General features: G+C 44.0%; 1 protein-coding gene across 7 annotated transcripts in view; it reads left to right on the forward strand.

Annotated features, from left to right (window-relative positions):
• CSMD2 (CUB and Sushi multiple domains 2) overlaps positions 1-24,845 on the forward strand; it is a 541,235-nt gene that overhangs the window by 61,961 nt on the left and 454,429 nt on the right. For all 7 annotated transcript variants that reach the window (XM_073317325.2, XM_073317326.2, XM_073317333.2 and 4 more), the window contains exon 3: positions 24,222-24,334. In XM_073317325.2, the coding sequence (XP_073173426.2) occupies positions 24,222-24,334 (113 nt within the window). The remainder of the gene's footprint in view (positions 1-24,221; positions 24,335-24,845) is intronic.

Genomic DNA, 24,845 nt, shown 5'->3' on the forward strand with positions numbered 1-24,845 from the left:
AGCTGTAAACTTTTGAAAGAACCACCATAATGTTTTGTTGAGAGTTATAAACAACCTCAATTCCCGAGGTGTTCATAACTCTGAGGTTCTACTTTACCACATTGCCTCTGTTTACCGATGGGGAAATGCAGCACAGAGAGGCTGACTTGCCAAAGGTGGCACAGTGAGTCATTGGCAGCTGAGAATAGAACCCAAATCTTCCGATTCCCACCCTTGTATTCTGGCTGCCAGATAAAGAGGAGGTGGTTAAGAGTTTGATCCTGGACCTATTGGAGTCCATAGCAGAAGTCCCTTTGACTGTGCGGGATCTGGCCATAAAGGAAAACCCTTAAATTCTTCTGCCCAGTAGTTTGTGGGTATTGGCCACAGTCTCCACCAATATTGACACTTTTCTCACCAAAAATTAGTGGCTATTCTCCGCAAAGAATAAATTCTGAGCAGTGCAACAAGCCATGGAAAATGTATGTCCCATAATGGAAGTATAGGCAGAATGTGTAGGTGAGACAGCACTGCCTAGTAAGAATTAGAGCCTCAGACAGGAGTCCTGAGTTCTGTTCCTAGCTCCGGAACAGATTTGCTCTCTGAGCTTGGGCAAGTCACTTAATCTCAGTTTTCCGATCTGTAAAACGTCTCTGGTAATACTTAGAGGTTTGGCGGGACTTAACTGTGGTTTGCAAAGTGCTTGAAGAGAAGGTATAAAGGAGGATTATTTGCTGGGGTGTGAAAATATGTAACAGAGGTGCACGATAGAATTTGCAAAGAGGAGTCTTAATTTCTTTTCCAGAAGGCAGGAAAAGTGGGAGGGGGAGGGGCAGGGGAGGGAGTGTGTGTGGGCCAGGGGAGGGAACCTTCTGAACTCAGTTAATCTTTAGGACAGTGCAGCTTTTATATCTGATTCTAAGGGATGACCTTCAAAGTTTCTGAAGCCGGGCACCTCTTCAGTCGGTGTATTTCCCTTTTATCAGAATTAATGACTGTCTGCAAGAAGCGATACAATCTTAGTAGATCAGGGGAGATACAATGACATTGTGGAGTGCTATTACTAGAGATATCAAATAGAAAATTGACAACTCTTCTGTGCCCACTGACTTTAATTCATTACTTCTGCTGCGTTGCAGAGGGTGGTGAGTCTTCTCAATTGAATACTCAGAATTGGTATTCGTCATGTGGGGAGAGCAACTGCAAACATTTGATCCTTTTAGTAGGTAAAGAATGCCATTGTCTGGTTTCAGTTTTATAAGTATTTGGAAAACAAAAAAAAGTTCTGCTCACTAAAAGGAGAGCCAGGCGGGGGGGGAGGGGGGGGGAGTTTCACTTAAATCGTCACCCCTTTGGTTGGCTAGTTCTCTGCTATGCCTGCGTGTCATTAACGTAACATAGTCCTATCCCTTGACTTCAATCTATCACGTTGCATATGGCTGATCTGATTTTTCCCCCCTCTTCATTTAGCACCTTGTTGTAGTCATTTGTTCCTGTGCAATGGTAAGTGTAAAATACTGCCATTCCATTTATTAGTGATGTTTGTTGGTGGTGTTATACCAGTCCTTAGAGGCTCCAACTTAGATCAGGGCTCCATTGGGCTAGGCAGCGTACAGACGCTCCTGTCCCCAAAAGCCCGTATTCTGCACAGACCAGGCAAATAAAGGGTGAAAGAAGAAAGAGAGGAAATGACTTGCCTAAGATCCAACGGCAGGCCAGTGGCAGAACCTGAATAAAACCTAGTGCTCTCCACTTGGACTAGGGCCTGTCTAATGGACCACATCATCGCAGGTCTGATTTGATAGCATTTTCCATCCACTGTGCACAGGTGTAAATGGCTGCACTGTGTGAAGGGCAATGGAGAATCAGGTCTGAAACGTTTAGCAATGCAGAATTCCTGGATGTACCTGCATCGGCAGGGACAAGATGGATTTTCGATTATCCAGATCTTTTCAATCTCTGATTTCTCAATCTAATTTCTCTGGCTCAAGTTTGGGAAAAAAAAAAAAAAAGACAGCAGCTTCCAGCTCACCATATTTGCTGTCTGTGGCTGTGAAGAGTCATAGTTGAGTTTAAAAAAAATTGTTTTATTTTATTAACTGCGTGGGGACCTAGGCAAGAAGCTTTGGAGCAGTGAAAGGCTAACCAAGGGGAAAGGTTGCTGATGCCAGATTCCTGAGCGCAGGCATAGAGTGTTATGAGTTGGTTTTGCTCATTTCAGATCCTTCTGTGGTAATAAAGCTGGTCTTGAGAAAAAGGCCTTGAGATGAACTGTAGCTCAGAACATAAGAATTGCTGGGCTGACTCAGGGTTCAGTCTAGCCCAGTATCCAGTCATCCACAGGTTTTATAAGCATACTCTCCACTCCATTATCTAAGGCACTAATTAACATGTTGAATAGAGCCAGACCTAGGACAGACACCTGTGGGACCTCACACCTTATTTCTCTCCCACCCCCCTGCAGTTTGAATGTGAACCATTAAAAACTACTTTTGAGTATAGTCTTTCAACCAGTTTTGCACCCATTTTATAGTCATTTAATCTAGACCACATTTCTCTAGTTTACTTATGAGAACAACATGTGGGAACTGTGTCAAAAACCTCACTAAAATCAAGATATATCATGTCTGCAGCTTCCCCTCTTCCGTTAGACCAGTAACCCTGTCAAAGAAGGAAATTAGATTTGTTTGATTTGATTTGTTCTTGATAAATTCATTCTGGCTAGTACTTATAACCCTATTATCCTCTAGGTGCTTACAAATTGTTTGGGGCTTTTTTTCATTATTTTGTTCCAATATCTTTCCAGGTATCTCAGAGATTGGATGTCACCAGAATAGCCTTTGGATTTAAGATCCAGGAAGCAAGCAGGTTCGAATCCCACTTGTGGCAGCTTTTCTTTTTCAAGAGCAAGTTTTTGGGCACATTACTGTTCACTTATAGAGCAGGGAAGAATAATTACTTCCACTGCAGGAATTCTGGAGTGAAACTCTAGGGTCTCTGTTATGTGGAATTCAGATTAGATTATTGCAGTGGTCCCGTCTGGTTTAAAATCTAGGGGTGAAATCCTGACCTCACTGAAGTCAGTGGGAGGAATCTCGGGAGCCGATTTATCCCTAGAGCATCAGACAAAGAGATGCCTCTTTATCAAGCAGACACAACCACCTCATTTTGCTCGTATCTTTTTCTTGCGCACAAACACATTTACTGTGGCCGACACAGCAGAGAAGGGGAATTGTTTGAAAATGGAGATACTCCCACGCCAGTCAAATATTTATGGAGCAAGCCTGTAATCGCAGGCGAAATCCTCATTTGTTGTGCAGATTTGTACTGTCTATACATATTTATATCGGTTATCAGCCACTGTTTATCGCTGCTAGATAGCATTCTTTTGTCTTAATCCCACTTCTGCAGTTAATGGCCTGTGTGTTCAGTTTCTATCAAGCTCAGATACAGAGTAAACACATATTTTTCAGTTTTGTTTCTAATCGCCCAAATGCCTGTATATCATGGAAACTTGCCATGTACATGAGGAATGGAATGATATTTTGAAATAAAACCTGTCCTGTTGAGCCATCGTCTTCTGGCTGCTGATTACAATTGCCTGAGTGGGTCTCATTTCTCTTCTCCCATCTTCCATAACACATTTGTGGCACACTGATGAAGGGGTAAATTTTGCCGGCTGCACACCGCTGAGACACAAATGGAGGTAATAAAAGAGATTAGCCTTGACCATCTGCATCTCTGGTTGGCTTTGCTCTGTCTGCAAGGATCTTTTTCTCTAAGCATCTCCTTGCCTGTCAATGGGCCAAATTGCCCATCAAAATTCATCTACCCCACCACCTTATTTTGTATTAAATCGCTCTTTAAACTTCCTTCTTCTGCGATGGCTGCAGATCATTCCCATCTGACATTGGCTAGGCTGGCAATCTCCTGTGACCTTTGGGTCTGCTGATTTATATAAACACACCATCTTGACTGTCACTTGTCTCTCCCAGCGTAACCCCATTTCTCTGCTTATCCACCTATTGTGTCTCAGCACAATCCTAGACCGGGGAGCTGTCTGTGGCAAGGGCTGGCTTGGTTTTACATGTTTGTACAATGGTCATCGTGGAAAAATGTCTGTGCAGATGGCAAGCCACCACTGAGGCACTTTGTGCAAGGGAATCCTGTTTTACTGTTACCTTGTCATCTACTTCCTTTTTCCTTGTCCCCATGTTTGCTTAGTCTGCCTGTTGTATCTGAGACTGTAAAGTCCTTGCGCCAGGGACTGTCTTTTTAATAAGCGCATGGGAGCGCCTTGAGTCTCACTGGAGTTTTTTGGGGTTACCGTAATACTAATTGAGTGTCTCTTGGGAGAAGATGGTAGCTTGGTGAGTCATGATTGGGATAGCTTTCAGCACAAAGGTGGCAGCATGGAGAAACACATGGAGGCAGCTGTGGGAGAAGGAAGTAGACAGAAGCATCACAGCTGGCTTCCCTGGTTGAGCAGAGGAGGTCTGGGGGAGGAGGTGTTGTGGGCATGATCCTGACAGAGGTGGAGTTGATTGCTAAGCTGCCCACTGGCTTCATTGGTGCAGGATCAAACCTTGTGAGCCAAGGTCTAAGGCACGGTTGTTTCTCATTGATGACATTGAGCTGTTAATTAAAAAAACACTTGGGTCCTGCCCTGATTCTGCCAATGGAATGCCTGCTTGCAGGATGCAGTAAAATGTCCCTTCCCAGGTGTCTCCCAAGGAAGGCCTTCCCGTGCGCTCTCAGCTGTGCTTTTGTCAGAAGAGGTGTGGGGATGTGGCTGGCATGTGCTCCCCCGGCTTTGCTTCTGCTTCATCCCTGAGGGGAAAAATAATCCTATATCTATTCAGAGCTTTGACTTTGGGCTCCACATGGTTTCTCCCCATTCTGTTCCTGAGATACATCGGGATCCTTGGGGCGTGGGGAGGGGGGGAAGGTATTTGAACATCTTTTCTTAATTGTCCTTTGCCTGCTCTTACAGCGCTGTCCGCTCTGCAGTTTAAATCACTCAGCATGCCCTTTGGGCTTCCTTCCAGATACTGGTTCACCCAGAAAGCTGTCTCCCTCCCTCCACCCCCAATCCAGCAAATTGCTTGAGCACATGCCGAACTTTAAACTCACAGGCAGTCCGATTGACTTTGACCAATTAAGAACAATTTCAGAGGAGCTACCCGTGTGGTTGAAGTGAGGTGTGTGTGTAAGAGTGTGGCTGATCCTGATCGGGGGCCTGATTCTCTTGTTTTCACTGTCATTTTCATTCCTTCTCCCAGGCTACCTGCTGTACCTGGAACTGTCCACCCTCTGTACAATTCACTTGTTCTGTGTGGGGCAAAAAAGCCAGTAAAAATGCTGCTTCCCAACCTGTTCTGTGCTGGTGGGATTTTTTGGGGGGGCGGGGGTGTATGTGTGTGAGGATTTAAGCTAGAACCTGCATCTAGGTCTCCAGTGTTAGGTGTTGGTGAAAGGACCTTATCTCCATAGGATACCAACTCTGGTGTGCTTGTCTTCTCTCCAGTCTGCTCCCTTTGCACTGCTGGGAAGTTAGCAGTGACTTGATTATCTGTCATGACACACAGGTCAGCTATGAGCTCCTGCCTCAGTGGGGGACAGGTGTGGCAAATAATTAATGCTGCTTTGGCAAATATCCAGTCCCTGGCCGTTTTGATGTTGGCGTTGGCTTATGGGCAAGAGTCATGCCCTTAATAGTCTGTATTGTCCTGCTGTTTTCAGAAGTGGACCGAACACTATGGCTATAAGTTAAATCCAAATGCAGTAGTGGGCTCTGATTCCTAAGCCAAAGATGTAAATGCACCATCAGCAGAAAAGATATTAGGCACCAGAATTAGGGGCATAAGGAGTAGGAAATTATTAGTAAAAAACTATATGATGAGTAGCTGGAGTGACTTTTTGCATGGAAACAGAAGCAGGGTCCCTGAAATGCCCCGAGAACAGATTTTCACATTGTTTGTACAGTATCATAACTATTCATTTGTATGTACACCACTGCCTCTACTGGATGGAATCAGAGCTGTGTACCTGTGTGTGTGTCATAGACTCCTTATGGCTGATGAAGATTCTCCTTTAGCTCTGGTGGCAGAGGCTGAGATTTTGGAGCAGGAGCATGCCATCACTGTGAATTTACAAGCAGCCCCCACTGTGACAGCCATGATGTTCTAGGCCCCCACCCTCCTTTCTGCATGCTGTTTTTTTAATCAAATAACCATCTTCTAATGCTAGTTGTGGATGATTGGTGTAGGAGGGGTGATATGGGCATGCTGGAACGCCCGCAGCTTAGGAGAGCACAATTTATGCCATGGCCTGGGTGTGGTGTAAGATGGTGGTAGCTGGACAACCAAAGGGTATGTATTGCTAGGTACCAGGCTTACCTTGCTTGTGTTGTGTTTGTGTGCATGGCAAATGCATCTGTTTTACAACAAAGGTCTTTGTCGGTTAAGTGACACTTATTCTATTTGGGCAGCCAAGCAGCCCATCTTTATTAAACAGGCAACTTCCATTTCAGTGAGATGCCAGGTGTCACAGAGGGGAAATGCATGGTAATTTGGGCAAATCAAAAGTAAAGATGCTTTTAGGACAGAAAATGGTTCTAAATGACTGCATTATAAAACCATTAAGTAGAAATGGAAAGGGGGGAAAAAAGGCCGTCACAAAGAAGAATGTTAAATTGACACTTACCCCAAACGACTTTAAATTGTTGATCAGAATGATTTAAAAATATATATATTGGATGTAACTGAACCAGTGTTTAAAAAAAGAGAAAGAAAAGAAGGAAAAAAAAATACCACCCCCAACATTTGCAGCAATTCCTGGAAGGGAATAATATTCTCTTTTGACATTATTGATTGCACAGTGCATATTCTCCTGGCAAGAAACATAATTAACCATTCTGTCATGCCCGCTAGATGGAACAGGCTGTCAGAATCTTTTCAAACTGACATTTTGTTGCTGCAGAAAAGAAAATAGCCCCACACAGAATAAAAAAGACCTTTTGCTTTGCACACGATATACATTTAATTGAATACATGCTAGTTATGACATGGAGTTGCCTGGTTCTTCTGATTAGTGTGTACAGTTATTGCAGCGTGACCCCAGATCTCCTCACTCAATCTTCCACCTCAGACCACTTAACCTTTCCTGACACATGAAGGCTCAGAAATCCCTCAGCGCTCTCTCCTCTCTGGATACTGCATTGTGGAAAGGCACCTGTTTGACTTATGCTGCCTTTGCATCACTGGGCCTTTTCCTTGATTTAGTATCCCCGGGAATAGCTTTGTGTTTCTAGTAATGCCTCTTAATTCACTATTCTTTTCATAAGTGCCTAGCTATTGAAGGCGGAGTCGCGTAGCTTGTTGGGTACGCACCCACCCTGCAGCATATAGAACTGATGGTGGCTCAAAGGAGCCCTCTCTACAGTTCACATGGTGGTCATAAAGATAATGCTTCCATCTAGGGGTTTCAGAGTGCTTCTCAAACAGTAATTAAGCCTCCTCAAAGCCCTGGGAGATAGTGGGGTTAGTCTTGCGATCCCCATTTTACAGACAGAGGAAACTCAGGTACAGATAGGTTGAGTGGTGTGCCTAAAGTCACTTAGCAAATCTGGGAATGTAACTATGGATTCCTGACTGTCAAGCCTGTGTGTTAAGCCAAACCCATGTGACCTCCCAGATGGGCAATCTTAAATAGGGTCGGGGACGTGAAGTTTCCGTTTGCAAGGTTTTGGGGTTTTGGTTTTCAAATTTTTGTTGTTTTGATGGAAACCCCAAAAATTTCAAAGCACAAAAATTGCCACTGCAAAAATTTCCATTTAATTAAAAAGTAAGTTTTGTCATGGGGGAGAAGGGAAGAATTGATGAAAAGTTTTCAATCAGCTCTCATGATATTGGGCATCTCAACTTTTAGGAGCATAATTTGAGGCAACCTTAGAGACTTGATTTTTAGACGGAGGATGTTTTCTGAAAATCCAAACCCTCTTTAAGGAGCTTCTGGTTGGGCACCCGAATACTCTTAAGCACCTAAAATCACTGGTCACCTTTGAAAATATTGGCCTGCATTACTTACAAGGAATCCATATCAATCTAATCATCCCATAAATCCTCGGTCTCGGCACAATCTCGATTAAATGTTGGATTTTTTTATTTACTCAATTTTTCCTAATATTTTGGTTTGCTCTACCACTAACAACCTAATTTATTTTCATTCCATTTCATTTTCCTTCTTCTATTTGCAGATATTAAGTGACTTGTATAACCAGAAGTAAATTTCTCCCCCAGAAACATTGTCAGCACAGAATTTGTTTCAATTTGTATATTTCACTGTACATTTTACACAGTTACCTGTGATTTGAAAAAGAACATTCTTCTATGCTAATTGAGTTCCTCCAATTTCTCTGCTGTTAATCATTCTGATTCATAGCTTTGGTGCTTCTGAGCCAGCAGGTGGCCCTATAACTTATTTTATGGCATTATCATATTTTAGGCAAGCTGGTTAATGCATACAACAGTTAGACAATTTCAGTAAGTGGGGAACTGTGTAGAATTATGAAAATTAAGGATTGGTCAGGGGATAATGTTTTGATTTTCACTTTCTAAGGTCTTAAGGCTCTGAGTTGAATTCTGCCAAAATGTTGCCATCACTTCCTCCACCCTGTGTCTGTCTTGTCTATTTTGACTATTATGTCTTTGGGCCAGGAACCGTCTACCATTCTGTGTTTGTACCGCACCTAGCACTGTGGAGCCCAATTCTTGTTAGACTCTTAGGCACTATCGTGATAAATATGATTAATAAAAGTCAAGGGTGTCAGATAAAATGATTTCTAGTCCGTCTCCTTTTTCTGTGGTTCTGTGATGCTGGATAATAACCCTAGTGATCCTTTGCACTCATACGGTGCCATTTGACAGGAAGGTGGGTTTTGTAGCTAAGGCTCTCTGGATTCAATTCCTGGCTTTCTCAGACTTGATCTGTGAGCCTGGGCAAGTCACTTAGGATATGTCTACACGGCAGCAGAGAGCATGCCTCCCCTGCTAACTCACTAAACATAGCAGCGTGGATGTTGTTGCAGGGCTGGTGACGAAGCCTAGCTGCCCAAGTCCAAGCCTGCCCAACCCCGTGGGTCCAGGTTTGGATGGCGAGCCCAAGCCACCGCCCACGCTGAGCGTCCGCACCGGTAGCGAAGCCAGGGTTTGAGCAGTGATGGAGGCGATGGTTCGTTGGAGATGCCACCTTTCCGTTATACCTATTGGCTTGAAAAGGAGCCACACGTACAGCCAAAGGCTGCTGGCTGGGCGGGGGTTGGATGGAGGGCTGGGAGTTGTCCCCCTCCAGCCATGTTAGCTCCTCCACTGGTCCACACTGCTGTTTTTTAGCATGCTAGCTTAAGCACAGCTAGTGAGCGTCTATCTACCCCAGCTTTCGGTCACACCTGGGACTGCAGCATAATCATATGCCCTTAATTGCTCAGTGCCTCAGTACCCCATTGGTAAAGTGGGAATGATAATACTTTTTCCCGCTCTTTGTGTGGTCTGTTTAAATTGTAGGCTTGCCAGGGGATGTCTCTTCCTATGTGATTGTATAGCATCTAACTTGACCGAGGCCTGATCTCAGACGGAGTCTAGTTTAGGCGTGTCGGTAATACTACTGCACATTGCATTTACATATATAGCCATATATAGTCGATGATACTTATTGTTCAAGCCTGCGTGGTTTTGAGTTTGCAGAGTTTTGCGAGAACTTTTTTCTCAGTCACTTGGGCTCGCACCCCTGAATTTCACTTCGAATAGAGCCGGAAAACAGGCAGAAACTACCACATTTCTGAGCTTTGCTTGATTTCCATCAGATTGGTCGAGATAGGCCCAAAAGTCGGCTCTAGTTCACCAAAACGCTTCTGAAACTGGGTTTCCTTGTTAGGTTTGTAACTAACACACCGTGAAACAAAGGACACTGCTGGCAAAATTTGGCGTAGATCTGCTTCCAACGCCGCAAGAAAGTAGAGGCAAAAATGAACGTGGAAGAGAAATGAGATAAAAATCTGAGTCCATGGATTTTGGATTGAGATGGTTACATGGCGTGAAAATCAGATTTATTGAGATTTGACGCTCAGCCTCTGATGTTTATGGATGTGAGAGATGTGAAGGACCAATATATCTGGTGTGGATGTGCAGACCTCATGCCCTATAAATAAGACTTGACTAGCAGGGATTCACCAAAACCCATTTTAAGTGAGCACGGAAATCCATCCACCCTGCAATTTATGATCCCTCTGACTGTCTCTAGAGATTGTGTTAGTTAATGAAGTCTTTTTCAGTGTCAGGTGAGCAAAGAACTCATTTTTGGCTTTATCAGTTACGTTCAGGAAAGAGAAGAGAAGAGAATGCAGGTGATTTCTCTGCCATATCAGCATGGGCTTTGATTGCATATTCCAATTTAGATTGAGCAGTGTTTGCAAAGCCTTAAAATGGTATTTTCTAAAGAGCCCAAGGGACATGTGTTTTAAAGGGTTTTCCTGAATTGAGGCTGTAATAGGTTGTCCCATCTGGTGGAAACCTGATCTAATAAGAGGTTCTCTGCCCTCCCCCCGCCCCAAACCCTTCCTTCACACGATTAGCAAGAATCAGAGCAGTTTCCAGCATTGGGAAGGCTGGATGCTCTTTCTCTGGTGGAGGAGATAATTGGTTGCGGTGCTGCAAATATACTATTGCTTTGTTATGTAACAGCTCAGTGCGGAGCTTGCTGGAGAGAAGTGGCTAGCTTACAAGCCCATCCAGAATATAACAACAAGATCTGAAAGTTGATGTAATTACAACACTCAAAACAGAAACAGTCATAGGCAGGGTACTTCTGATTTTCAAGAGCACTTTAGCCATCACGTTTGAAAATGATGGCCAGGAACTCATTCATTATCATGACCTCCTCTCTGCAACCTCTTGAAATAGGTAAGTATTTAGATCGATTTACAGATAGGCAAACCTCTCTCTGCCTCAGCTTACCTAAGGTCAGTAAGCAACAGAATTGGGAATAGAACCCAGGGTCCATACTAGCCTTTACCCACTAAACAGCACTGATTTTCTATCTGTTGAATTTACAGTGGATGTTCTGTCATCAAATCCCCTTTCATCTGTTCAAATTGATCAAGTGTTTTTGATGATTCAGTGTATGGACTTTTGTAGACCTAGCAGCTTACTCTTGTATTGCTGTAAAAACAAAGTGGACACATTCTACTGGCAAAGACTGATTATGAACGGAGTGAGTGTAAGGGACAGAGAAAGATGGTGGGTTTCTTAATGCCCATTGCTGTCCTCTTAAGAAAAATATATAATAATGAAATTCAGAGAGAGCAGGGAGTGAATTGATGATTTTATTTAAAAACAACTTAATTATCAACCAGCTAGGCAGACGGAATGATCATAAAGTGTCACAGAATAAAATAGGATCCTTGGCTTTGGTTGGCAGCAGAGGAGACTTGAGTTGTGCTCTGAAGTATGAACTGTGAATGTGCAAGGAACTCCTGGGTGGTGCTTGCTTGCAACATGCACATGATTGAAGGTGTTTGCTCAGGAATCTATTTGTAGCTTGACTGGAAAATAAAAGCAGCTTGATTTTGATCATAAATCATTCCAATGAGCCAAGTTAATCAGCATTCATCTCCACCATCCCGGTGATGCATTCTCTTTTGAGCTGAATGTGTGTCTTGTGCACAGAATTAAAAAATAAATAAAACTAGGGACTAAAGGTATGTCTTCACAGCCTGCAGAAGCAAGCCTCCCAGTCTGGGTCAACAGACTGAGGCTTCTTTAGCCCTCTAAAAATAGCTGTGTAGACAGCACTTGGAAGTTGTGGCTCAGGCTGGGGCTCGACCTCTGAAGCCTAAGGAGGGGGGTGCCACAGACTGTCTATCTTCGGGTTTTATCTACTGCCCATCACTGCAGTATCTGAGCACCTTCGATGTCAAATCAATAGCGAACTTCTTAGTGGACCTCATGGACTCCCTGTGTAATCATGTGCCAGTAACTGAATTCCTCTGCATGTCAGTTCCCCACCTATACAATGGGGATATACATTTTTCCTTTTTCTTTGTCTCTTTAGATTGTAACTTTTTGGAGACAAGAACTGTTTCTTAGGATGTGTATTTACAGTGCCCAGCCCAATGGGCCTCTGACCTTGGTTGGAGCCTCAGGTGGTACTCTAGTATAATTAATGGACATGGAAAGTGGGCTGATCTTACGCCTTAAAAGTTGGTCCCTGTGTGCTTGAGGAGCCACACAATGGCTGGGCAGACATGCATGGATTCTGTTAAGGTAGATTTGTGTTGTTTGGATGGAGAACTCCAGTCTTCAGCGATGTTGTTCTGAAGTGCTTGTCAAGAGTATGCTCTGTGTTATGTTTTAGCCCTGTGCCCCGCCCCCTCCAAAAGATATCCCCCCCTCAAACAAAACAGTGTCTTGAAAAGTCTCAGGACTTGATCTGTCAAGGTGCTGAGCACTTTGGCCCTGATCCTCCACAGCATGTAAGCACATGAGCAGCCTCACTGAAGTGTCTTGGACTGTTTGTGTGCTTAAAGCAAAGCCTGAGCGTAAGTACATTGCATGATTCGGGCTCTGCATCTTGCAAGATTGAGCCCTAAAAACACCTTCTCTAGCACTGAGTTCTCCTAAAACCCCACTGAAAACAACGTGCTAGCCGTTTCACTAGTTAAACTTCTGGTTCTTCCCATGGATTTAATTTGTCTTAGCGATAAGGGGGAGGGGGATTTATTTAATCACAAGAACATGGAACAAAAGCCATTGCACGAAGACAAATGGCCTCCAAGACTTGAACTGAAACTGTGCCTTTGTATTTCATTACAATATCATTTTAAATTGGTTGAGTTTTCTTGGCCTGGAGCACCATTCCTGCCTTGCAGGGATTCCAAATTAAAGGACAGCCATCTAAGTAAGTGCTGGTGAGTCTTGCCTTACAGTCAGTGCTGGCCTTTAAATGTTCCAAGATACGGCACGCTGCAGCTTGTCCTCAGTTTATACACAGCTCATTTTCTTGGCTGATTAATGAGGGCATTTAAAATATCAATTATGTTTCTACCAATATTAAAAAAAAAGTCAAACATTTCTCATTGTAATTCCTTGTTTTATTAAAAATTAAAGTAACAGGAGGAGGGAAAAAAAATTTGATGGCAGAGCTGCTGAAAACCCCCCTGAAGCCAGAAAGCAGTAGGAGTATGTGCGGCATACACGCAGTAGAGCTGCTGGCTCCTTAGATAGGTACCTTCCCTCAACCCCGGCTGAACAGAAGGTAAAGGATCAAGCCATTGGATGGGGCCGTTACCTAATTATGATGCAACCTGTCATAAATATAAAGGGAAGGGTAACCACCTTTCTGTCCACAGTGCTAATTTAATCCCTCCTGGCCAGAGGCAAAACCCTTTCACCTGTAAATGGTTAAGAAGCTAAGATAACCTCGCTGGTACCTGACCAAAATGACCAATGAGTAGACAAGATACTTTAAAAGCTGGAGCGGGGGAAGCAAAGGGTCTGTCTGTCTGTGTGATGCTTTTGCCAAGAACAGATCAGGAATGCATCTCAGAACTCCTGGAAAAAGTTAGTAAGTAATCTAGCTAGAAATGCATTAGATTTTCTTTTGTTTAATGGCTGGTAAAATAGCTGTGCTGAATGGAATGTACATTCCTGTTTTTGTGTCTTTTTGTAACTTAAGGTTTTGCTTAGAGGGATTCTCTGTGTTTTGAATCTGATTACCCTGTAATGTATTTACTATCCTGATTTTACAGAGGTAATTCTTTTACCTTTTCTTTAATTAAAATTCTTCTTTTAAGAACCTGATTGTTCTTAAGATCCAAGGGCTTGGGTCTGTGTTCACCTGTACAAATTGGTGAGGATTTTTATCAAGCCTTCCCCAGGAAAGAGGGTGTAGGGCTTGGGGGGATATTTTGGGGGAAGACGTCTCCAAGTGGGCTTTTTCCCTGTTCTTTGTTTAACACGCTTGGTGGCGGCAGCATAGGGTTCAAGGACAAGGCAAAGTTTGTACCTTGAGGAAGTTTTTAACCTAAACTGGTAAGAATAAGCTTAGGGGGACTTTCATGCCGGTCCCCACATCTGTACCCTAGTGTTCAGAGTGGGGAAGGAACCTTGACACAACCAATGGAGGGCTTAATTTCCAAATAGCTAGAAAAGGAAGTTTTATCTAGAGATCAGGGTTGGGACTGTATGTGGGAGAGAATCAAAGCAAGGTTGTCTGGAAGCTGGCTGCAGAAGGAAGGCCAGGAAATTGGGACTGGAAAACAGAGACGCACCCTTTGCTGGCATTAGCTGCTGCGGGAGGATAGAGATCTGGGATTTGGCCCATAATTTGAAAAGAGCATTCAGCTTCTTCAAAATGAAAGGCACCGTGTAAAGATAAGATATTACTTTGAATGCCAAGATGTTATTTCCATAAAGTACTTCACCCTTCAGAATACACCAGTAATTGTGTCCGTAAGGAAAACCAACCCCTAGTTATGAAATCTACTGTGAAATGGATTGACAGATAAATTTCCTTCTCTCTGTTGTATCTGCTCCTCCTTTTTCTTCATGGCATACTCTCCGAAGCAGCCTTGAGCATGACATCTGTGAGCAGTCATTGCCTTTCATATCTGGGGCTGGTTCACAGTCTCTTGAGGCTGCTTTTATTTTTCAGACACGCGGTGAGATATGGTTGAAGGTGTCATGTGCACACCAGCCGAAGTCTGAGGATTGCACATGTGTACTGAAAGGAGCATGTGTGGAGGAGGCGAGAGGGTGTCCCTTAGCTAGCCAAGATCCTTGTGTGTTCCTTGGTAATTGGTCTTTGTATTCCCCTCTGCATGATCTTTGCACCAGGGCTGATGTGAAGAGCTGCTGCCCCAGCTGTTTCAGTGAGGAGCCAGGCTTTGATCTAATGACTCCTTTCTCTGCCAGGGCAGTGCAATTTCTCCAAGGGTACTTCAGAAGACACCTTTAGGGTTATCAGCCGTAGTGGAATTGGAGAAGCTCCCTCATGTTTCTTTGTCTGACCTGCCATTTGGTGGCAGCAGTGGATGAATGGGATGTTTTAATCGGGGATTGGTCCTGCTTTGAGCAGGGGGTTGGACTAGATGACCTCCTGAGGTCCCTTCCAACCCTGACATTCTATGATTCTATGAATGTGCTGCACCCTTGGGGGAGCCTCTCTTCTAGTTTTTTTTTTCTTGCTGTGTCCTGCTGTGGGAAGGATGGGCTTGTGGCTCATAAGAAGCCAGGGGGTTGCTGTCCCATCTCGGCCACAGATTCCCTGTATAATTTTAGGCATATCAGTTTGCCTCTCTGTGTTTCCATTTCCACTTTTGTGAATTGGGGCTACCTGCACTCCCCTACTTCAAAGATGGCTTGTGAGGCTAAATTTGCTAATGATTGCAAAGTAGTTTGATATCCTTGGTTGTAAGGCATTATAGAACTGCAAAGTAGTAAGGAATTCTATACACACTAACCTTTCCCCTGGCTTTTTCCAGTTTGAATCCGTGTTGTCATGTCAGGAGCATTTCATCCCTTCTCTGTATCTTCATCACATTCTGCATGTAACTAAGACACCTTTTATCCCAGCATGTTTGAAAGGGGTTTAACCTATTCCTACGTGCTCACCACACTCTTGTGAAGTAGGTTTTGTCCCGGCTTCACTGATGGGGAAACGGAAACACGTGAAGATTGTGGGTTGCCCCAAGATCACATATTGAGTCAATGACCGAGAACCCAGGAGTCCTGACCCTCAGTCCCTCTGCTCTAAAGGCTGAAAACACGCTGCTGCTGGTGAAGATGAGAAATCTTATGGGCTAAAATGCCTTCTCTTAAGCACCGCACTGAAAGGTAGGTAAGCCCACGTCAAAGTCTAAGCACATGAATAATCCCATTGCAGTCAGTGAGACGACTCATGCACTTGAAGTTAAATCCCTTGTTAAATCAGGCCTGTAGGACACGCACTAGTGCCCACTGACGTCTTTCCACTGATGTCAGTTGGCTCTGGATCAGTTCCATATAAGTTTGATACCTTTTGCTTCAGGTTGACTCATGTTCATATCGGTTGTGAGACTGCCTGGCACCTGAAGAAAGAGTTCAGATATTAATTAGTACTCAGGCAGTATTTTACCAAACATTCCAAGCCACCTTTCTTACTTCACGGTGCTGTTTTTAACAGAGCTCCTTCCAACTGGCTTAGCTTGCGTTTTGTCCTGTGTCAGACAGGAAAATCAGTTTGGCCCTCCTGGCACCAATCATATTAATTGGGTATGGTTAAAAGTAAGAGAGTGGTTAATTTGATGAGAAATTCTCTTTAATGGGTGCATTTAAATTGCATGCAGGAAAAAAATCACTGAAGCATGATGTGGTGTAATTTAAAGCTGGGTTAAACGATGCAATCCAATAGGTTTTCATTAGAGGTGTGCAGAGAGGTTCTGAGGCATTTCTCTCGCCTTTGTGCTGTAAAGGGTGTTGGATTGCCAGCTGCAGTAACATTTTTGATTGCAGCCCAAGCTGACGGTGGGGCATCTGACCAGAAAAAGGAATGTGTGCTGTGTTATTTATGGCACCTGTGTTGCAAAATGGAGCCCATGTTGTGTTACATGACACAGTCAGGTTTGACGCACTGGAATAGCATAACATGCAGAGTGGGGAGACGAACACATTTAAAGGACTGAGATGGTCATCGACAGCTCTGTTCCTCAGGCACAATGGAGCTGACCACTGCAAGGGTAAAACTTGCCTTGCGCAGATGACAGATATCCTTCAGGGGCCCGTGTGAGACTGCAGAATGAACTTGCTCAGCAACTAAGTCCCCCATCTCCTCACTTCCCCAGCATCTCTTTGCTCTCCCAAATGCAATTTTGACTTTGCTGTTGCTAACATGAATACATAGTGCAAGGTAGAGCTTGTCTAAAAGTGTGTCCTAGTGAATGCATCCGATGAAGTGAGCTGTAGCTCACGAAAGCTTATGCTCAAATAAATGTTATTCTCTAAGGTGCCACAAGTACTCCTGTTCTTTTTGCGAATACAGACTAACATGTCTGCAACTCTGAATCCTAGTGGATAGTACACTGGGATTGGACTCCAGAGGTCTGGGTTCTATTCCAAACTCCGCCACTGGCTAGCTGGGTGACCTTGGGCAAGTCACTTTCCTTCCCGGTGCCTCAGTTTCCCCATTTGTAAAATTGGGATAATGGTGCCACTTTTGTAAATCTCTTTGAGGCTGTGCAGTGTGCGACCTAGATCCTATTATAAACAAAACAAAGAAAGTGGGGATGAAAACTGAGCAAAAGAAAACACTCAGCTGCATGTGCAATTTTGCCCATAGTGAAAGGATGAGAAAAGGAACCACATGTGACAGAAATTAGTCACTTTGCTGAAGTGCCCTACTTGAAGGCTCAAATGCTACAATGATGAGGATATGAGAACTAGCGTAGAATAGACCGTCCTGCATGCCTGTGGCCGTACCACTTCTGGCTGTGTCGTCTTAGCTCTCACAAGCTCTGAGCAGGATTGCCTGGGAAGCACTCCCCCTTGGCTTTATGTATTTCATTTGTTTGCCCGCTGCTCAGCAGATTGGGGCCCCAACCTGGTTGAAGCACTGCGTTGTAAACTTTCAGTAAGGACAGAATGTGTTGGCCCTGCTGAACAGCCATAGGTCAGCATGGAGGTGAATCTGCCCATGCTCTTCTCCTGTGACTGGGGAAGGTGACTTGTCTCTGGCAGGGGAGGACGGGAGCAGGTCCCAGAGGTATCTGAGGAGTGGGGCGTTGAAAGCAGTTGGTGGAGAGCGTACTAGGACCCACCAGGAGTTAGGACCCCATAGTAACTGAAGGATTTGCGGTGCTTGCTTAGGACTGGCATGCTGCTAGGAATTGGTGTGCGTGGCCCCACAGAGCCCCCATGAAAGGGCAGCGGGTGCAATAATGACTCGTTCATGTCAAAAATTGGTGCTGGGGCAGCTGCGTTTTAGGGCAAATTCTGCCCTTCTGTTGCACAGAGAGCCGTGTGCGCCTGGAACTCTTTGTGCAGCACTGTACTATGTCGCAGAGGAGACATGCACACTATGGTCTATGAGTTGGAGATTTGACGTAGTTTCTTTCCTGGTGTTTGCACTTAATTTTAAAATGGAAGCCATTCAGCTTGAAAGCACATCGCTGCCCTGTGTGTGTGTGTGGGGGGGGAACCCAACAACAACTGGGCCAAGTCCCTCTTGCTCGTTTTATACTTGGTCCTTATTCAGGCAGAATCCGAGTGGAACCCCTGCACGCTGTGCCTGAATGAAAACCAAAGGAGAACTGCCGTATTTGATCCACAGCGGTTTCAGTGACAGTGAACAGAAGTGGAATGAGAATCCCAAATGGCTTCATTACAGTTGCAGTAATTTTTTCCCCTCCGCTTAAACTGAAGCGTTAACCCGGCTCTAGTTGCTCTTCATTCCTGAAAAAGTCCTAGTCTAATAATCCACTCCAAATGCCATGTTTATCACCTCCCAAAGCAAATACCACCTTTGCCTCTGCTCTGGCTAAGCCAAGGAGAGAGAAGTGGCAACTGAAGGAAACTCAGGACTTCTGGGCTGGCCACAGCCGATGCCGGCGTGGGGGTGGGGGCCCTGGAGAAATACCAGTCTGATTTAATCTAGCAATGTACACTGGAGTAATGGCCTAAGGATGTCCTTGCAGCTGTCATTGCAGGTAGTGGGGAGGCTCATGGGGTGAAAAGTGGCAGGATCTCTTACCAGCTGCACCCACTCCTGCTATACTGACAAGCTGCTGATAGTGGTTAAAAAAAAAAAAACTCTTCCCTCTGAGTGGGTTTTGTTATGTAAGAATGTGTGAATGGGAACATTAATGAGGATGTGTAGGTGTTGAAAAGTATTTCTCTGTAGTGGCTCTTACTGCAGTGTGTTGCAGTTACTAGCAAATGCGTTTTATTAGCATAACAGATCTGTGACTGTAGTGTCCTTCAAGTGGTGGAATGGATACGTATGTGCGTTGCGCAACAAAGGATGGTGATGGGATGAACTTTTAAGTCACCTAGAAAATATTCTTCCAGACAGAGGAAGGTGCAGGAAGTCGGCATGATGATGCAAAGTGGCAAATGCATGTGCAGACAGGTACACTACTTATGTGCTCAAAGAAATATATTGCAGAAAGCAAACCTGTATCCTCTGGGAGTGGATTAGGTGACCTAATAGCTCCTTCCTCTCTGTCCTTTGGTTCCAGGAATTTTCACACAAATAATGGCATGTTTTTGCAGGGAGGTTCTGTTGTCTACTGGGCAGAGCTAGGGGCTGGAAAGCAGCCCTTGAGCATTTTGTCTCAGCTTTGCCACTGAATTGCCTTGTGAACTTGGGCACGTCACTTCACCGCTTTGTTTTCTCGTTTGTGAAATACAGATACTAGGCAAATATGTGGGCACCTAAATAAGTGGCATGATTTGTTTAGTGGTCCTGAGAACCCATAACTCCTAGTGAGGGATTAAGTGATGTGTCCAGGGTCACAAACTGAATCTGTAGCAAAGCTGGGACAGACTCCAGGTTCTCCCGAGTCCTACTCCAGTGCCTTATGCACAAATCAATCCTTCCCTTCTAAGGCCCTGCTTCAGGAAAGTACTTAAGCACATGCTTAAGGTCATCCCTATTCAGGATAGCACTTAAATCCCATTGTCTCCTGGCGTACTTAAATGCTTGCTTAAAGAAAAGCATGTTCTGAAGTGCTGCCCTGAAATGGGGCCTAAAGTTGCAAGCTGTGGTTATCTGAGAACGCTCGGATTATGTACATGAGCCCGAGCTCAAGTGTTGTAACAGCCTTTTCTCTTGCTGTCTCCGTCCGACAGAAACCACCACCCAAACATCAGTGCCACAATATTCCTGCGTCATGATGCTGTGAAACCAAAAAGGTTCTGTGCCTATAAGAATTCAGAATGCCCCTTCGTGTCATAGCTCCCCTGGATGTGCTATGATTTTCCATCCTTGGTCTTGTGACGTATTGGCCATTCAGTCTCAGGCCAACATTTATGCATCCGCAGTCCAAAAACCCCATTTACTGCAAAACGGGAGCAAAGGGGATTTGGCACTGTCTGGGAGCTGCTGTTACTCTGCACCATCATTATCAGAAGTAATAATAGGAGAAGCTGGTTGGGGCAAGTCCAGTTGTCTTTTGGTATATTTACAGGGGGTGATTGGAGATTTGCAATGCACGGTGGCAGGCCTACCTAATGCCTTTATTTGTATCAGTCAATTTTAGTGCTGAGCAGATGTAAAAACAATTCTGCCTCCGGTGGCATGAGACCCAAAGTCACCCCTGTGTGCCCAGTGGTCTGTGTGAAATGAGCTGGTGGCCGTTGGTCTCTTTCATAATGTCTATATTCCCCTATTCTTCTTTGATCCCAGGATAGTTGCAGTCAGCTGAAGCACTTGTCTGAATGGCTCATTTTACCTGTGTGTAACAGGAGGGGGCTGGGGAGCTGACATACTCAGCAAAGAGTCTTCAGCTCTGCCACCCGGCTTTGATAGTGACCAGAGTTTTTGACCCTCGGGGGACACTGTTGTTCTAAGCTTTCCCTCAGACAGTGGGGCAAATGTTTGTGTGTGAGAAGGGGTGGGAGGTGTCAGGGAAGAGGGAGTTTGTTGTGGGGCTTTTTGTGGAGACTGTGTAAAATACTCTGCTCGATGGCACCCTCTAGTTGTGGACCCATGGACAAGATAAAAGACTTCCTACTGCAGTGAGGTAAGGGGTGATCTTCTTTAGCTCAGGTGGTACAGATCTGTCTTGGAGATAAGGGTGCAGAGTTCTAATCCCCGCTCCCCAGGTACTATAATATCTATCTGTCTATATAGAGGGCTGGGGAGGAGAGGGGGTTAAGCAATTGTCTGTCATCTGCAACGCATGGTTTCATTAAAATTGTTCCACATTTCTGTACGTGCCTCTATTGTAAAAAATAGTGTGGTTTCAATAAGCACTTCTAATTAAATCTAAAAATAGCCACCTCGCTTTTCTACCCATCTATACGTGGTGAAAGGGTACAAACCCTTTAACATAGAACTTGATTTTTTTATTCAACAGAAATATGGGCTTAAAATACTGCAGACAAAGGATTTTATTCTTCACGTCTGTGCCCTTCAATATTTCCTAGCTTACATTAAGCCTTGACTATCATATTTAGCAACTGTAAGGGTTTTGCCAGTGATAACGGCGGAGTTTCTCTTTAATAAGGGTCTCGGGCAGGGCATGTCCAATTTCATTATTCAGTCAGGGCTCCGTCCTTTTGGCACAATATTTAGACATATTGAAAATGCGGGGGGAGGGAGGGGAGTCTGCATTTGTTTTTTAGACTTGAATTTTCAAAGTCGCCTGGAGGAGTTGGTCACCGAACTCTTATAGATTCCTTTAATAATCCTAGCCCTAATAGTTTACTTCTTGCCCTGAGAGAGGAAGGATGGCAGGGGCTAAGGTGCTAGTCTGGTCCATGGGAAATGGGGGTCACTTACCTGCTCTGCCACAGACTTTCTGTGCAACCTTGGGCAAGTCATTGAATATCTCTGTGCATGAATTCTTCATCTGTAAATTCTTCACTGCCCTGCCTAACAGGGTGTTGTGAAGATAAATACACTAAATAGATTGTGACATGCTTAGCTGCTATGGTGTTGGGGGTCATTTAAATACATTAGATGCTTTTTATGACTCTGCATTGTTAGTGTTATCTTGATGAAAGCTCTTAAAATAGGTATGGTTGTATGTCATGAGCGTGTTTAGGGGGCTGTGGTAGAACACATGACAGAGCTCTTCTGTCTCTAACCTAATGTTGTACAAGGAAGAGGAAATATTCTGAATAAAATTCTCAGTTGTTTTTATAGGACTATAGGAATTGTCAGACTCAATCAGACCAGGGTGGTCTCTCTGGTCTACGGCCCAGTCTCTGACTGAGGCTATCTTCTTCAAAGAAAGGTGCAAGAAACTCTGAAGTGGGGATTTAAATTGCCCATAAGGGAAAATTCCTTCCTATCCCCGTTAATGAGAGGTTGGCTCATACTCTAAATATCCCTTCAGAGCTTTTTAAAATGCCATCTCTGCTGTAACTGTAGATGTTCTCAAGATCTGAATCAATATTGAATTCTTTTTTGAAACCTGCTCAGCTCTTGACCTTGATATCTTGTGGCAATGAGTTCCATAGGTTAAATTGCTCTTTCTTACATGCTTTTGCAGCAGTCAGATTTTTCTGAGTGTTATCAGACAGAAGAGATTGTATTTGGATTTGTCTTTGGGAACGGCAGGCAAGAATTTAACATGAGTGGTTGAAAAACGTTATTTTTTTCATTCTGTAAATCTATTATGTAATTCGTCTTAGCCAAGTGCAGGGGGATGGATTATAAATCATAAAACTGTAATTGTTTGTCAGAAATGTACATTAGCTATTCTCAGTCTGTGTCAATATACTATCAGGGAATTAGTGCATGGGATCCTATAATGCCAATTAAAAAATGTTGATGAACAAACTTCTGTATTAAAATTAACAATTGCCTTGTAACTCAGAGTCAATCTGTCAAAAAAATCCCAAAGTAATTATGCTGAGGACACGTTGTGGAAGATTGTTCTTGCTTTGTTAATTGTACCCATGTTTTTGACACTGTTGTCACCTCTCTCTTGTGCGGAGTATCAGTCTCATGTCTCTTTCCCACTGGACTGAGGCTCAGGAGACCTGGGCTCTGTCTCCGGGTTTGTTACTGATGATCTGCTGGGTGACCCTGGTCAAGTTACTGCCACGCCATACCTCAGTTTCCCCATATGTAAAATGGGGATAAAGCGCTTTGAGAACTACTGACAAAAAGTGCTGTATGAAAGATAGGTATTATTATTTAGAGGGAACACTCTGTCTCACTCCTTTTTTCCCTTATAATCACAGACTGTAACCTCCTTCCCTTTTCTTCTCTCTGTCCCTCTGTCCCTCCATATATTGCATACAAAAGCTTTGCAAGAAGTCAATCATCTGAAGATCTTGAAAGCTCTGTTTTAAGGCATTTAGGGTGACCCACTGGCTCAGCTGATTGAGCACTGGACTGAAACTCACGAGATCTGGATTCAGTCCCAGTTCTGCTCCGGTACTCTGCATTATTTTGGGCAAGCTGCTTCCCCCTTGTATAAAATGGGGATAATTACACTGACTCCTTTGTAAAGTACTTTGAGATCTGCTGATGACAAGCAAGAGCTAGTTATGTCTGTATTGGCTTAGTCCAGAGGAGAGTTCCTTTTGGGGTTAGCTGGCAGTTCTGTTGCCTTAAGAACTCTCGGCTCGTAGCAAAAGCCTCGTCTCTGGTAGATATACAGAATAAACAGTCGATGTAAATCCAGCCAGATAATTGGCAATGTTGGTTTTATTGCTTCTCATCCTCTGCTACTTTAGATTGAGAGTCCAACTTAATATTATTCGTATAACACTCTAGGCACTTAGGTAGTGCCTTTACTCCAAGGATCTTAAAGCACTTCATAAATATTAATGAATGAAGCCTTGGGACTTTCAGAAGTTTGAGTATCATTCTCATGTCACAGGTGGTGGGAACAGACCCAAGGAGGCTAAGTGACTTGCCTTAGGTCACAGTGTGCGTCAGAAAAAGAACCAGAAATCAGAATTTGGACTTTGTCCCTTTCTCTGGTGTCTGGACTACACTCTTTGGAGTATGTGGGGGAAAGAATATGTGACCATTACAAATCTAAGCGAGTGTGGTTAGTGCTTAGGTACAGCGGTGCAGGTTGCTTGTGAAAAGCTTCAGGCAGATAAATAGACAATTGTTATGTTCCCTGTACCTTCCAGAAAGTGTGAGGTTTTGGTTTTTTTAAATGTCATGAAGCTGTCCCCAGTGAATGAAATGGTAAATATAAAATCTGACCAGAAGTAGACAGAATGGCTGTCAATGTACATAATGAAGAAATTGGTAACAGCCATTATAACCCACAGGTAAGTGTGTAAGAGGCCCCACTTGGTGCTCAATTCACAGAGGCTGTAGGTCTGTTGTAGCCCTAGTTAAATAGACTTGATTCTTGAGCTCAAGCTGTAGATGCTCATGCTTTTAGCTTTGGAAATCCCTGGTTCAGTCCCTGGTATGTTGGCCAAGGTGGTGGCTATCCCTGTGAGTATGAGTCTTTCTAGACTTGCTGGCTTGTCCTGTGTTGCCAGTCTAACCTTTCTCTTGGTGTCTTTCAGGTTAACAGGTTTCCAGCTGCCTGCTCCTATCGTGAGCACTGGAGTTGTGTTATCTTTATGGCTCGTGAGCGACTATGCTGTCAGTGCTCAAGGCTTCCAGGCAAACTATGAAGGTAGGTCCGCCCCATTCCATTTGTCTTACTGCTCCATATGCTGTATCCGGGACTAAAAACAAGCCCTTGTTGAAAAGTGTGGAAAAAAAGTGTGTGGAAATTTTGGGGGAAAAAAAATTACCAAAGGAAACAAAAATTTCGGTGCAAATTTGATTTTTATCCACCCGCTCTACTCAAAATGTTTTTAAAAGTTACCATGTAAAGAAAGGCAGAGCGCTGCTTTGGGATTGGAAGAGAAAGTAGAACGTTAGCTCCGGGCTCCTCAGCGTCACAGAGAATGCAGCTCTCTTTCCGGCCAACGGGACTGAGGACATGAGCTAATGGGGAATGCATGGCTGCATGGAGAAGGCAGCCCTCCAAAGTTCAGAGCTTTGTTTATGAGTTCCATGTGCATTTTCTTAAAAAAACCCAAAAAATAGGTTTTAAACCTTTTGCCGTACGTTCCTTTTAGGTGGGGTAAAATGTTCTGTATTATTCAAAATTGTGGAGGTAGTCTGTCCAGCTACAGAAA

Source organism: Lepidochelys kempii, chromosome 19 (assembly GCF_965140285.1).
Source record: "Lepidochelys kempii isolate rLepKem1 chromosome 19, rLepKem1.hap1, whole genome shotgun sequence".
Taxonomy (NCBI): Eukaryota; Metazoa; Chordata; order Testudines; family Cheloniidae; genus Lepidochelys; species Lepidochelys kempii.